Genomic DNA, 15479 nt, shown 5'->3' with positions numbered 1-15479 from the left:
AACCATCCCCATTTCATTATTACAATGGCTTATTCATTTATGTGTTTCATATATATATCTATGAGAGATAATTAGTATATGGCACAGGAAAACACGCTCATGTGTCGTCGCACGTGTAAGAGGATAACTTACATGAAACGGATGTACGATACGAGAGGAGCGACATTATTTTTTGTACTCTTCCATAATACTATGATAGCAACAAACAATCCTTGTCCTCGTCGATTTCAGCTGATTAGGAAAGTTGCCTTCCTTGACTAAAAGAAAAAAGGATCCAAATCCTGTTTTGTATACGCATCAGAGCTAAAACAATGTATAATGATTAAGTTTGAACTTTGAATGGCCTTTTGTTTTGTTGTTTTATTCTCTTTTTTAATTATACTTATTATTAGCAAAACAAACAAAATATGGAATGATCTGAAAGATTAAACAAAAGGGCCTGTTTCTGTAAATGACCATGAGGCTGCTACTTGGCCTGTGTAAGAATTGGAAAGCACATAAATGCAGCAAAGATTTTCAAATATATATTGATCCAATTTTATTGAGGATCTTGCTTGCCTCCTTCACTGTAAGGAGATACTCATCCTTTCTGCAACTCACAGTTTGACACATATGCAAAAATAATTCATCTAAAACACAAAAAGAAAAACTTATGCATATGGCACACTGCTATTGGCAGGAATGTACAGGAGCTCATATTTGCATGGCAAGAAGGAAATATTTTCATTTTCTTGATCAATACAAAATCACAAACTTTTACAAACCTTGTTTCTAAAACAAGAAACCAAAGCAAGCAGAAGGGTAAAATGGTTCCTTCTGAATTTGCTGGCCATGACATTAATTTGCCAGCATATTACATTAATTAGGTCAAACCAACCACACTTGAACACACACACTAGTTAATTATTGTTACTATTGCCGGACAGGGAGAGCCTGAGGCAAGGCCTCACGAGCAGACATGGTCTGCAACTTGCAATCAGCTGCTGAGATAAACTGAGCATTTTCTTCCGTGGCAATTGTGTTGATGAGGTTGAGCAGAATATGCTCAAGCTCCTCCCCATCAGTCCACTCATGGATGTCAGCTTTGATGAGCAATGGGTCCTTGCAGATCAGGTCAAACAGTGGGAAGTTCTTCCTTGGCATTACAAAATCTACTTCCTTGAGCTTCAAGCTTGGGCAATAATCACCACTGCCATCTCCAAGATAGATTATCTTCTTCTTGCCTTCACTGGAGAGAGAAGTCTGGACTCTTTCAATGACCACACCCTGTAATTATTTAATGTAGAATATAATTAAAATCATGATTAATTTTTAATTAAGAGTTTATTGTTTAATACTCATGAAGTATGGGAAATACTGAGCTCATGTCAAATCCTAGACTAGGACATTCCAGATTGGGGATCACAACAGTTCAAGGATATGTACAAAATGTCCTAATCCTTTTGGAATTGGGTCCAACAGAGAAGTTGGTGTCTTGATTCCAACTTTTGAAGGAAAAAAACAAAAACATGCGTATATATTTAGATATAATATTCTCAAAATTGTGAGTTCATTTATAAAGAAAAAAAATAATAATATACCTTGCACATGTTGGGAGGGCAGAGACTGCAGCCATGAGAGCATTTGATGAAATCATGGTGAGGAGAAATCCTAAGCCTTCCTTGTTCATCCACATAGCTAGGGTTGGTGTTGATCTCTGAGAAATACTCCTCCAGCCCAAGATGCTTCAAGATTGTCTCAATAAAAAACAGATTTGCATCGCTAACAATCTTCAAATCACACCTGCAGCCACCAAAACCAAAAACCCACCACAAAATTAATTATATTTCTTCCGATAATTAAGTCCATGGGATAAAAGTTTTTTTTTTTTTTTTTTTAAGAAGGAAGAAAATATATACTGATGGAGGGTTTTGACACATACCCTAAAGCATGGGCTGCTTTAATTGCTGGGACGACTCTAGGATGAATTGGAGTTCGTTTCAGAACCTCTACAATGTCTTCAGCGGTTTTTCCTTGTGAATGAAGCTCCTTCATCATCCTATCCTGCAAAATATTTTGTCCAAAAAGAAACATATTTTAAGTCTCTTGAAACCATAGAATATATTTTTTCTCTTTCTATTTTTTTCACATGAAATGAAACCATATGTTATACATAAGAAAAACAACGCCAGTGGGGTATATCTCGGTCGATTGAACTCTTCCACCTCTACTCACGTGAGCAGAGGTTCGAAACCCCCAAACGCCTGATGAATATTCGTGTAAACTCTCCCCCAATTCTTGTACTAAAAAAACAACATGAAACTAAACAGGAACATATTAATTATACAAAGAAATCTAAAACATACCATGAGAGAGTTCCAAGGCATGGTGGGGAGAAGTTGATTGAACAAATCAGTTGCACCCAACTCATCGACCACCCAATTATCACTATCACACTCGATAATGGTCTTGTCAAAGTCAAAAACAACCACAATTCCAGCCATTGATGAAATTCTCTGTGAGGATGAAGAAAAAAAATGGTACCCAAAAAAACACAAGCAGAAGAAGCACAAGAGTTCTTGGTTCATTTGCAAGTGGAATGTAGAGAGAAGGCAAGAGGGTATATTTATAGCAACCCAAGTGTGTGAATTTGGTGAGTTTTATTAGGATTTGGATTGCAAGCTAATATTTGTTAGGTGCGTTGTGGGATTTTGGCCGTTGGATCCGATGACATTTACATCGGTGGAAGATCGGAGGGTGGAGAGGGGAGGAGATATAATGAAATAAAACGCGGGAATATGAGAAATATTCCAAGGGAATTGAACCAGCTTTAAAACGCACTTGGCAGTAACTAGGGGGAATATTCCTATTTTTCCTAATTTTGTGGCTGCTAAGTGGTAAAGCTTTTGGGTGCGTCACAGTCCACCTCTAACACTAGGGCTCTTTTGTCTATTTTAATGGACCTAAATAACCTCGTTAACATGTACAAGGGTTTCTATACCCCTCCAAAAAAAAAACTTAAATCAATTAAATTCTTTAAAAAAAGCCTTCACTTGCAGACTAGGTCACAAGTTCGAATCTTCATGGCACTTTGATAATAAGTGTGAGAAACCTCCCCCCCTTTATAGTTTAGACTATTACTTGTATTTAAAAATTAAAAAAAATTATAAATAGATGAATGATGCCCCAATTATAAAATTAAAAAAACTTATAAATAGATTAATTGGACTTTAGAAACACACTCAAAGTCCATTTACAACATTATAAAGAACATTATAAAGAAGCTTCGAACTTCCTATAAATTACAAAACTGTCATCAATTTCTTAAAATAAGCTCAACCCGAAAACTTCATAAGAAAACTTTCAATGAATATATAACTAGTGCTTAGAATGAATATATCACTAGTGCTTAGAATTTGCTTATAAAAATTAAATGGTATAGAGTTTATCTATATCACTAGTGCTTAGAATGAATATAAAATTAAATACCTCATAAATGGTAAAATGGGCATTATACATTAAATCAATCAAATATTTTATTTCTCAATCGTATATAGGATATGTGAATGATGTCCTATACAAACTTAACCACTTAGGGGTAATATAGTAACATTACTTCACTTTTTAACTTCACACATTTTGTATGTGTTCATTACATTTCCTTGGGCAAAAATACAGCCTTCCATTACATTTCGACTATTCCAAATGCAATTGCGTGTACGTCTAGTTTTAAATAAAAACTTATTTGTTTCTAGGCCAAGTTCCAAATTTGATCATCTATGTCTTACCCGTCATCTTCTTCAACCTTCTACGTATTTTTTTATATAATCACTTTAAGTGACAAGTGCCTCTTTGTAAAATCACTTAATTAAAACCACTTAAAGTGATTCTCTATAAAAGTGATTATTGGTCTATCTAGAATCACTCACAAACGAACCTTTAGTCTTATTTTCCATTGTTATAACAAACTCATTAAAAATTCAAAATCTCACGCATTAATGAAAAATTAATATTTTTAACCAAAGTAACATTAAATTATCTCTCCGAAGCATCCAAATAAAGTATCTAGGTCGATAATTTTTCAGTTGCGTTGAACATTATACGATTTCCAAATCTTGCTTATTAAACATAGGAAAGTAGATATAAAAGATTCCCCCAATATGACCAATTGGCAAATTGGCTTCTTAAATGTTGTGTAGAAGATGATGTTTCCCTTATAGGATTCCTAAGCTAATGATCCTCTGCTAGTTGCCAACCATTTTCTCGTTCATTTTCTTATCCTCTATCACTTATCGCATTAGTTACTTGAAATCTTTGTATGCACAGATGCCAATTTAAAAATATATATATATATTAACAAGAATTTCCGGAGAAAGGAAAGCCATTTTCTTGTTGCTTTGGTGCCTAAAGAATTTCCGGACAATATGTAGTCACGCATTTGATGCGCATGCAAATTCGATTTTTTTTAATTGTTTATTTTGGTAGGGAAAGAAATCTCAAGGAAAACAACTAAAACTCAATCGAAACCTAGAAAAGCTATACGGTTACATGAATAAAAATGTTGGTTCACGGTTGGTGTGGTTTCAATTTGGCATATCATATACATATAGAAATTCTTTTATATGTCTATCCGGACGTTCAGACATTATTACAGTGCGGACGTCATATGTTTTTTACTATTTCTCCCTACTTTCCTCCAAGGGTGTCCTGGGGTGGTGCAAGTGGCGCCACCACACAAGGCCCCCCAAAAAAAAATTTCTTTATATTATATATATATACAGTTTCGATCTCTTTGACCATATGAGTCAAAGAAATTGTGGTCACCCACCGTTGAATAGTGTGCTGAACATTTGCATAAGTGCATGTCTGGAGGGGTTGGTGGTAGTTGCGGAGCCAGGATTTCACATTAGAGGGGGCATTTCACAAAATTTTTAAAATAATTCGAATAGGGGTCCTCAAGCGCTAAACGGGTTAATAAGTTAATAATATCATTTCATACTTGATTAATAATTGATCCATTTATTACAATCATAATTGTCCTGAATTTCATATTTTTTAATTTTAATCTCATCATCTACACTATTAAAGACTCAAAATTTAATAATTTATACTTCAACAGAGAGAAGAAATACAAAAAATGTTCATAAATCCCAATATTAAGATACCCTACTTAGACATGTAAAATGGGGGGAAGGAGAATTCACAAAGCTTAAATTAAACAAAAGAGGAAGAGAAGGAGAAAAAAAGAAGAAAGAAGAGTTTTACTCCAAGAAGCAAACATATAAGTAAAAATATGAGGAAAAAAAAAATGAGAGAGGGCCTGAGCCCACCCTGGTCCTTAGGTGGCTCCGCCACTGTTGGCTGGAGCCCATATCCATTTAACAAAAGTGCCAGATTTCGATTCTTGCTGAGGTCGATCTATTTGCCTTCTTTTATATTATTTTTGCATTATAACTACAAACTTTACATCATTATAAAAAAAAAATAAGAAAAAAAAACAGAAAGCCTTTATAAAAAGGAAACATCGAAGCTCTAGTACAGAATGAGTATATATCCCAAAAACTATCGTTCTTAAAAAAAAAAAAAATTCTCCTCCAAGAAAAGTACTTTCTTAATTCAAAACAAAACAAAAAATTGTTTTCCAAATGCATTCATTGCATATAGAATCCTATTGACTATTCATGTTATTATTGCATCTGCAGAAAGAAGTTTTTCAAAATTAAAATTGTTAAAATTATACTTGTGATCAACTATGTTGCAAGAAATATTAAATGGACTAGCTTTGATTTTCTATTGAAAGTGAACTTCTAAAAAAACTTAATTATGAACATTTGATTGATGATTTCTCTTCTAAAAATTCAAGAAAATCAATTTTCAGACATTAGTATTGTACTGGCTGTGTTTTTTTTTTCTTTTGGGGAAAAAGCTCTCGTAATAGTTTTAATTCTTCAAATAAAGACAGCAAATACAATGTGAATGATTTTTGGATAGTCAGCTATGTTTTTGTTGTTGCTTTTGTGTTTAATGATCTAATTTGTTAATGACATTTGTGTGCAACTACTCTTTAATTTGTGATTGCCAATTTTTTTTCCTATTAAACACATATTGCTTATTGAAGGCCGCAAGGAACCTTATAAGGGCACATGGAGCTTATTTTTGTACCAAACATTTAACTTTATTAAATGGAAATATTTAAATTTGTATGAATTTGATTTCTCATTGTCATTACATATTTATTGATGGTGACTTTTAGTTATAAAAAAAATTATTTATGACATTAAGTTATGGAAAATTTTTATTTATAATATTTTCTTATTAGATTATGTGAGGCTCCAATTTAAATTTTGCACTAACGGTATGAATTTAGGCATTGTCAAAATGTCAATTATATATTTTGTTTGCATACGTGAAGATGATTTTTGTTTTTACTTTTGACGTGATAGATACTTGAAAAGTGTCATGGTAAACAGGAGGAAAGCAGGACCATCCTTCAAAATCTCAGGGACGGTCTTGCTTTCCTCCTGTTTACCATGACACTTTTCAAGTATCTGTCACGTCAAAAGTAAAAACAAAAATCATCTTCATGTATGCAAACAAAATATATAATTGACATTTTGACAATGCCTAAATTCATACCCCTAGTGCAATCTTGATGCAAAGGCTACAGTTCTTGTGATTTAACATTTGTGTCAATTTCAAACTATTTCGTAATGATTCATGCGATTATTATATTTTGGTCATGTCACTGCTACCTCGTTATTTTCCTAAATAATTTTTGTCTACATTGAAAAGAAAATAATAAAGGCATGTATAATTAATTCAATCATTTGCAGTGAAAAAACAGTAAATGACACTTGAAAAGCATGGCTACATTGAGGTACATGGTGGATGGAGAATCAAAGATTGGATCTTTGAAGGGTATAATTACACTCCAAATCTAGTGTGAATTGAAGAGGAAGCATTTTGAGCCTTCCTTGCTCTGACTCTACTAAGTTAGTGGAATAGGAGAGCTCCTGTTCTTCTGCACTATTTTCTTGCACCGCAATGTATAAATTTTTATACATCTTCACCCTCGTTGTCGACTCAATTGCCTCTGTGTTAAACCCGTAATGTACATGCACTCATTTTTATCGTATGAGATTTCACATTGTTGTTAAATTTGTGATGACCATATAAAAGCAAGTTTTTTTAAAAAAAAGTACAAGCGATAGTCTAAATTAAAGAATAGGGGATTTCTTGCATACACACAAATGATGTCATGGAGGTTCGAACTTAAGACCTCTTATTTGTAAGTCAAGGGCATTTTTTACTAGGCTAGACCCTATTGGAAAGTTGGTTCTTTTAAATTAACAATAATGTTATATATATATATATATATATATATATACATTTATCAATTACATCTCTAATAAAGGTGAGCCTAACCAGTGTATGTGAGAGCCACCTATATTAGAGAGGTGGTTACCAATATAATCAGTAAATATGATCCAAATAACAATACCCGTACACTAAATTTGAATCATTGATTAGAAAGTTAATTTCATTATCTTCCGATTATTTATGTGGAATCCACTTATTTCTCATATATATTTAAGAGAGATATGATCCATAACATGAAACCGATGTATGCATGCACACTAATGTGTTGTCGTGACTCGTGACATATGTGGAAAGAGACTCATGTGACACCCATGAGAGTGGCTTCTTTTCTTGTAGTATTTTATAAAACTATACGATGACATCAACCACTGTAGGCTGTACACGTCGATTTGAGCTTAGACAACTTGCTTTTGGTAACTAAAAGATAAGATTATCCAAATCCCGTTTTGTAAATGCATGCATGATAGCTAAAACATATGTAATATATGTCATAAGACCTCAAAGCCGCCCAGTTAATTAACTTTGAACTTTGACCGGTCTTTTGTTTTGTTAATTTTTTTTCTTTTCTCTATTTTATTTTAAATTTTATTAAATAAACTTCAACAATATAATTAAAAACATCAATAAGATCTCGAGAGTACTAACTCCAAAGGGCAACAAACTAACATATTAAAAACAAAACTAAAACGAACAAAAGCTGCAAAATCCTTTATCTAATGTTTTTTATATAAAAACTAGAAAAGTGTAGGTGACACAAACTATTTTGGCAGATACATATAATCCAAAATATGGAGTTATCTGAAAGATTAAGGGGCCTGCCTCTGTAAATGACCATGTGGCTGCTATTTGGCCTATGTAAGAATTGGAAAGCCCATAAATACAGCAAGCATTTTCCAATTTCACCCTTTTTTTATCCAAGGAAAATGTATATTGATCCAATTTTCTTGATCAATACAAAATCACAAACTTACAAAGCCCATTTCTAAAGGGTAAAAAGGGTTTCTTCTGAATTTGCTGGCCATGACATTAATTTGCCAGCATCACATTAATTAGGTTAAAAACCAACCAAACTTGTACATACACACATGTTAATTATGATTAGTACTACTATTGCTGAACAGGAAGAGCCTTGGGAAAGGCATCATGAGCAGAAGCAGAGATGGTCTGCAACTTGCAATCAGCAGAGATAAACTGAGCATTTTCCTCCATGGAAATTGTGTTGATGAGGCTGAGCAGAATCTGTTCAAGCTCCTCCCCATCTGTCCATTCATGGATGCCTGCCTTGATGAGCAAAGGGTCCTTGCAGATCAGATCAAACAGTGGGAAGTTTTTCCTTGGCATTACAAAATCTCCTTCCTTGAGCTTCAAGCTTGGGCAATAATCTCCACTGCCGTCTCCAAGATAGATTATCTTCTTCTTCCCTTCAGTGCATACAGAAGTTTGGATCCTTTCAATGACCACACCCTGTAATTAATTACAGTTAAAAAAAAAATTAACATCTTGAGAGTTTTTTATTTAGTATTTATAAAGTATAAGAAAATGTTCCAAGCCTTTTGGAATTGGGTCCAACAGAGAAGTTGGAATTGGGTCCAACAGAGAAGTTGGTGTCTTGATTGTGGGTTTATTATAATAAATTTAAAATAATAATATACCTTGCACATGTTGGGAGGGCAGGGGCTGCTGCAGCCATGAGAGAATTTGGTGAAATCATGGTGAGGAAAAATCCTAAGCCTTCCTTCTTCATCAACATAGCTTGGGTTGGTGTTGATCTCTGAGAAATACTCCTCCAGCCCAAGATGCTTCAAGATTGTCTCAATGAAAAAGAGATTTGCATCACTAACAATCCTCAAATCACACCTGCAGACACCAAAACCAGAAACCCACCACAAAATTAATTTTATTTCTTCAAAAGAAGAAAGAGAAAAAAAAAATATGGAGGGGGTGGTTTTGACACATACCCTAAAGCATGGGCTGTTTTAATTGCTGGTACAACTCTAGGATGAATTGGAGTCCTTTTCAGAACCTCTGCAATGTCTTCAATGGTTTTTCCTTGTGAATGAAGCTCCTTCATCATCCTATCCTGCAAATATTTTGTCCAAAAAAAGGAACATACTTTAAGGCTCTTGAAAACCATTAAAAAAATTCTTTTTTTCTTTCTCATTTTACGAAACCATAAGAAAAACAACATGAAACTAAACAAGAACATCGATTATAAGAAGAAATCTAGAACTTACCATGAGAGAGTTCCAAGGCATGGTGGGAAGAAGTTGATTGAACAAATCAGTTGCACCCAACTCATCCACCACCCAGTTATCACTATCACACTCAATGATGGTCTTGTCAAAGTCAAAAACCACCACAATTCCAGCCATTGATGAAATTTCTGTGAGAAAAAAACCAAAGTACCCAAAAAGAAGCAGAAGCAAAAAGCAGAAAGCAAAAAGAAGAAAGAAATTGTTGGTTGCAAGTGCAAAAGGGGGAGAAGGGGTATTTATAGCAAAGTGTGTGAATTTGTGAATGAGGCGAGTTAAAATGGGATTTGGATTCCAAATGGAATATTACTTGAACAATATACAAATGGTGTAGAGTATGGCTAATAGTTGTTAGGTCATCATGGGGTTGTGGCCGTCGGATCTGATGAATTTGACAGGGTGGAAGATCGGAGGGTGGAGGGGAGGGGATAAGATGAGTTAAAAACGCGGGAATATGAGGATATTCCAAGGGAATTCAATTCACTCTGGGATTAGCTGTCCAACTTTGAAACGCACTAGCACCTACTAGGGGGAATATTCCGGGTATGGTTCAGTCCGTGATCCTATTTTCCCATTTTTTGTGGCTGCCAAGTGCTACAGCTTTTGGCTGTGTCACGATCCACCTCTTCAATTAGGGCTCTTTTCTGTTTTAGGCCCTATTTTAATCAATCTCATTAATTTGTACAAGTTTTTTTTTTTTTTTTCTAATCCCATTATTTTTCATTTCCAAAATTATAAATAGATAAGTTATTATATTTTGCACAAACTTATAATAGACTAAGGCCGTTCCTAAGGCCATTTCCAGCAGCCCCCTCGGGCTGGGCTTTTGGGGGGGGAGCCCAAAGGAGCTTCCAGAACAAGTGCTGGCAGGTGTGGGTCCGTGTTCTGGGATGGCCCAAAGGCGGAGGGAGCCCGAGTGCGTGGTGACGCATTCTTGATGCCAGAGTGACGCCAAGACTGGTTTTAAAAAATTACCGTGGCGCGTGAAAATCGCGTGTCGCCTTTTGCGCCAATGGATATGTGCGACGTGGCGGCCTCTCATCCTTCCGATTTCGCCTTGTCACCTAATCGACGGCCCGAATTTTTCCATGCAAAAATGATGAAAAAAATCGTAAAATTTGTAAAAAAATCCCAAAAAATACTGACTTTTTTTCTATAAATACCAACACTTACTCTTCAGTTTTAACAACAAATTCTCATACATCTTCTCCTTCTCCAACTATTATTCACTTTCTATTCAATATTTTCTTCACTTTTTACTCTAAATTGTTTTCATTTTCAAGTTTAATTTTTCTCTATCATTATGGCTTTTTCTCAAGAAACCGGAGGGGCATGGAGCATCATGGAAGATGTCTTGTTGTGTGAGTGTTGAGTCCAAATTAGTCATGATCCCATATCGGATAATGAGATGAAATTCAGTCAAATGTGGAAAAAAATTCTTCACGAATTTGTTGAAAGATCGGGTTCCACCCGTACGGAAAGCGCATTGTCAAGTCGGTGGAAACTTCTCAACAAAGAGTTGGGGAAATGGAGAGATGCCCTCACAAAAGCGATGAATAACCATGCAAGCGGGGAAAATCTAAGCGATGAGGTAAATTATTTGTAATTTTTATTTTATTAATTTTAATGTCCTATTAATTTTAATTTTAATGTTTCTTGCAATTGGTATATTTTGTTAATATTTCTTGTATTTCCATATGTATTTAAATGTTTCTTGCAATTTTTATATTTTGTTATTATTTCTTGTATTTCTAATATTTATATAAATGGTTGTTGCATTCTCTATATTTTGTTAATATTTCTTGTATTTCCATATTTATTTGAATGTTTCTTGCAATTTTTATATTTCTTGTATTTCTAATATTTATTTGAATGTTTCTTGCATTCTCTATATTTTGTTAATATTTCTTGGATTTTCATTCATATGTTTATCTTTTTTGCATTACCAAGATTTTTTTTAAGTTCCTTGCTTATTCAATTTATTTTTATATAGATTGTGCAAGCTCAAATGTGGTATGGTGCTATTGGACAAGGGAAAAAAAAATTCAACCATACCCAATGTTGGGAGGTGGTGAAGCATTGTAAGAGATTTAGCATTATTCCAACGGCTCAAACGGTGGTGTTAAACGAGACGCCACTCCATGATTCACAAGATTCGGATTCACTTATGGAATCCCCTATGAGTGAAGACTCACCCCTTCAAAGGGAGCAGAGGCCTATTAGGAGGAAGGCGGCGAAGGCAAAGCGAGGAATTAATTCTACGAGTAATACCTCTAAATTTTTGGAGGAAATTGCAAGGCAAAGCGCCTTGAGAATTGAAATAGACAAGAAAGTCCAAGAAGACGATAGGGCAATGGCAATAGAATTTGCTAAAGAAAAGGAGTATGTACGCAAAGAAAGGGAGTATCAACGCAAAGAAAATGAAAAGAAGAAGGATCGGGAAACCATGGCCATGGATACAAGCCACATGTCTTCTGAAACAAAACAATATTGGAAGCTAGAACGAAAAGCTATTATGAGACGAAGACTTTTTCGTGATGATGGATCTAGCAATACGGATTGGTTAAATGATGAAAACCCTTAAGTTAGTTTGCTTGCCTTTTCATTTCATTGTATTTTAATGTTTTGTTTTAAAAATTAGTTGAAATTCATGTATTTTATTGTATTAGTAGTATTGGTTTTCTTTGAGTTACCAAAGAAACTATTAAATAAAATTCCTTTTTATTCAAAACATTCAATACATAAAAAAACTAACCACAACCAAAGCATCAAAAATATAAAAACAAACAAACCACAACCAAAACATAAAAAAAAAAAAAACCAAACATAACTAAACATAAAACATAAACATTAAAATCTTAAAAATATTGGAAGCTAAAACAATATTGGAAGCTAGAATGAAATTTATATGAAATTGAAAATTTGAAAAAAAAAATTTATCTGAAATTTGAAACCGAAAATCTTATTTGAAAATCTTATCCGAATATTTTATCAGAAAATCTCATCTGAAAATATTGTCCAAATTAATTATTTAGATAAACAAATTTGTGAAAAAAATAAATAATTGAATAGTACCCCTTTGCCATGGCAACTGCTGAAACTTGAACTTACTATTTGCAAAGGCAGACACTATTTCCGTGAATAGTGTCATTAGCCCCTTGCCATGACAACATTCTCACTGCTGGAAGTGCCCTAATGGGGGTCTTAATCTTAATTGGGGCGATAGAGTTCATGTGGAAAAAAACATCCCCAATGGAAGAGATTTGGAGCCCTACATCATAAAGCCTCACCGGAGCTGTTTCTAAATCTGTGGACTCTGATAGAGCCCTTAGAGCCCAAATAGGTCCCACATTTTGAAAAGTTGCAACATACATCCGGCTTGTTTAATGTTTTTTTTTTTAACAGCAACCAAATGAAAGGCTTTGTCTATCCCTTTTGTGTTTTTTGTTTGATATTTCCTTTTCTCTTTTTTGCTTTCAATTGTTATAATTTACATTTAGATTTACTACTTCAAATTTTCTATGTTTCTTTTAATTTTTTTAATTATAAATTGGGTATAAATGTCGATTTTTAATTTTTTAAAATTATAATTTACCTTTAGAATTACTACTCCTGTTGAGGCCCAAAAAAGTCACTGGAAGCCCAAAGACATTTAAAGCCCAATATAACATATATGGTCGGTTATGCGTTAATCCAAGCTGTATTTTGGGATTTAATTCATTAAATAAATATAGAAATAGCGTACATGCCATTCCAAACTAATAATACATTTTTCTCATGCCAATCACCAATCAAGCTCACATGAACCCAAGTCATGTGATTTACGGGGATTGCATGAGGGATTGTGGTGTGAAAGGTCACGGAGGTCCACAAAGCCCACAGAAGCTCTTGGATAATGGAGATTTTTGGCTAGCTACTTGGGAGCACCAAAGTCCAAGCCCATTACTTAGAGTTCTCCAATGTGGGTGAGCAAATGAGATATTTTTCAAGCACTTCCTTTTACCTATAAGAAATAGTCATTTTTCAAATACCTAGCTTTACCCATTGGAAACAAGCCTTTTCCAGCACTTTCTATTACCCACTGGAAACAAACAGTTTCCAGTGCTTCATTTTTCCCATAGGAAATAATCAGTTTATGGTACCTAGCTTTACATGCTGGAAAATAGTATGCCCCAGTGCTCCCTTTTAACCACTGGAAATATGCTAGTTCCAACACCTCCATTTACCTCTCAGAAATAAAGGAAAACCCTCACCCTCTATAAATTGACATTCATGGCTCAGGTAAAGGCAACCAATTTTTCTTCACCAACACTTCTTACTCGGCTGCTGCAAGCATCCCAGCAGCCATCAACCCCTCTTGGTTGTTGCAAGCTTCTCAGCAACCATGAGAACTCACCTTTCCTTAGTTGTTGCTAGTATTCCAGTAGCCTTCACAGTCATTCCTCAGCCATCACAACCATGTCTTCTACTTTCTCACCCTTGAATCCATCATCTTCTCCATAAAGCCTCACCAAGCATAACTCCAAGCTTTTCTTTCCTTCCAAGCTTTAAACACCATAGCCTTCAAACCTCAAGTTTTTCCTTACATCCTCCTTCTCTTGAAACTCTTAAATCCCCATAGCTATAGTCATACACAACAAATTATTAACACCAAACTCAAATATATCAAACACCAAGCCGAGCACATGCATTCTCATTTGCTAAACTTGTGGGTCTTTAGCTCCCACACTCCAAGCTCTCATGCCAAGCTCATATAATCTCATATCAACATCAGCAAGTCATCTTCAACTCATCATCGAGCTACCAAAAATATCAACACAAAACACGCAGTTGTTGGAAGAAGAACAAAGTACTCCCCTGGGACTTGCTTCTTCCTCGGGGTATTTTGGGCCTAGTTCTTGCTAACTCAGAAAAAGGGTCATTGAATGCTTGATTCATCACTCTATGGCGGTCCAAGAATCAATAAGCCCGGATGAGCCTTCTGACGAAAAAGACCCCAACAACTCCAAAATTTGATTTATTTTTTTGGTAGAAATGTTCATTAAAAACTAAGTTAATAACAACAAAAATTAACACGTAAAAAAAATTACATCATAAAAACATTCATATAGAGTCTCGAATATAGAGCCCCCATTGTGGGAAAAATAATTTTAGAACCTAGAATATTACAACAAAGCTCTAAATGGGTCTATATCCACTATTTTTAGAGCCCCATTTAGAGATTATGGTTGGAGATGCCCTATCAAATTATGTGTACTTTTGTAGTTACTTTACTTTCTAACATACATTTTTCTTCTTTTATATTGTAACTTCCTACATTGTAAATTATTTTTTAAATAAAAACTTTTTGTTTGTTTTGCCAAGATTAGGAAGGGGGATGAGGGAAACTCATACTCACATGTATCATGGGGACTTGTACCCAGGACCACTTGGGAGCGTACTACTTTAAAAAAAATAAAAATAAAAAATAAAAAATTGGCAATAGTCACCATTATTTGGTGACATTTGCTAGGGTGACTAAAGGGTTTAGTAATCAAAAATGCCTTTTTTATAGTGACACAAAAAATCTGAGCCAATCCATCTAACACCTCATTAATTTATTGACCAAGTTCCAAATTTGATAACCCACATTCCACACATAATGTTCTTCAAGCTCTGTTGCTCACTCTCAATTTAATTCTTCATTGTTGAAATAAATTGAACACTAATAAAGTCATTAAAGGCTTAAATCTCATACATTAGTGATCAAATGTTATTTTTAACCAATAGAGCACGTTTTTGCAGAGCTTCTAAATAAAGTATGGATTGATAGTTTTTCAGTTTTGTTGAAGTTTTTATAATTTACACATCTTGCAAATTATAGTTTTT

At 34.4% G+C, this 15479-nt stretch overlaps 2 protein-coding genes across 2 annotated transcripts; both read right to left on the bottom strand.

The window, feature by feature from the left end:
• Positions 1-698: 698 nt before the first annotated feature.
• Positions 699-2713, bottom strand: LOC103327727 (inorganic pyrophosphatase 2-like). The gene is made up of 4 exons (XM_008230098.3): positions 2346-2713; positions 1922-2043; positions 1581-1782; positions 699-1266 (listed from the first exon to the last, which is right to left on the bottom strand). Exons 1-4 carry the CDS (start codon positions 2565-2567, stop codon positions 913-915), a joined length of 900 nt encoding a protein of 299 aa, XP_008228320.2. The 5' UTR covers positions 2568-2713; the 3' UTR covers positions 699-912.
• A 5645-nt stretch (positions 2714-8358) lies between these two features.
• On the bottom strand, positions 8359-9828 carry LOC103327728 (inorganic pyrophosphatase 1-like). Its single transcript, XM_008230100.3, has 4 exons — positions 9594-9828; positions 9318-9439; positions 9012-9216; positions 8359-8823 (listed from the first exon to the last, which is right to left on the bottom strand). Exons 1-4 carry the CDS (start codon positions 9729-9731, stop codon positions 8467-8469), a joined length of 822 nt encoding a protein of 273 aa, XP_008228322.2. The 5' UTR covers positions 9732-9828; the 3' UTR covers positions 8359-8466.
• Between the last annotated feature and the right edge of the window lie 5651 nt (positions 9829-15479).

Source organism: Prunus mume, linkage group LG4 (genome assembly GCF_029339155.1).
Source record: "Prunus mume cultivar Tortuosa linkage group LG4, ASM2933915v1, whole genome shotgun sequence".
Lineage (NCBI taxonomy): Eukaryota > Viridiplantae > Streptophyta > Magnoliopsida > Rosales > Rosaceae > Prunus > Prunus mume.
This window is presented reverse-complemented; position numbering and strand designations above follow the sequence as displayed.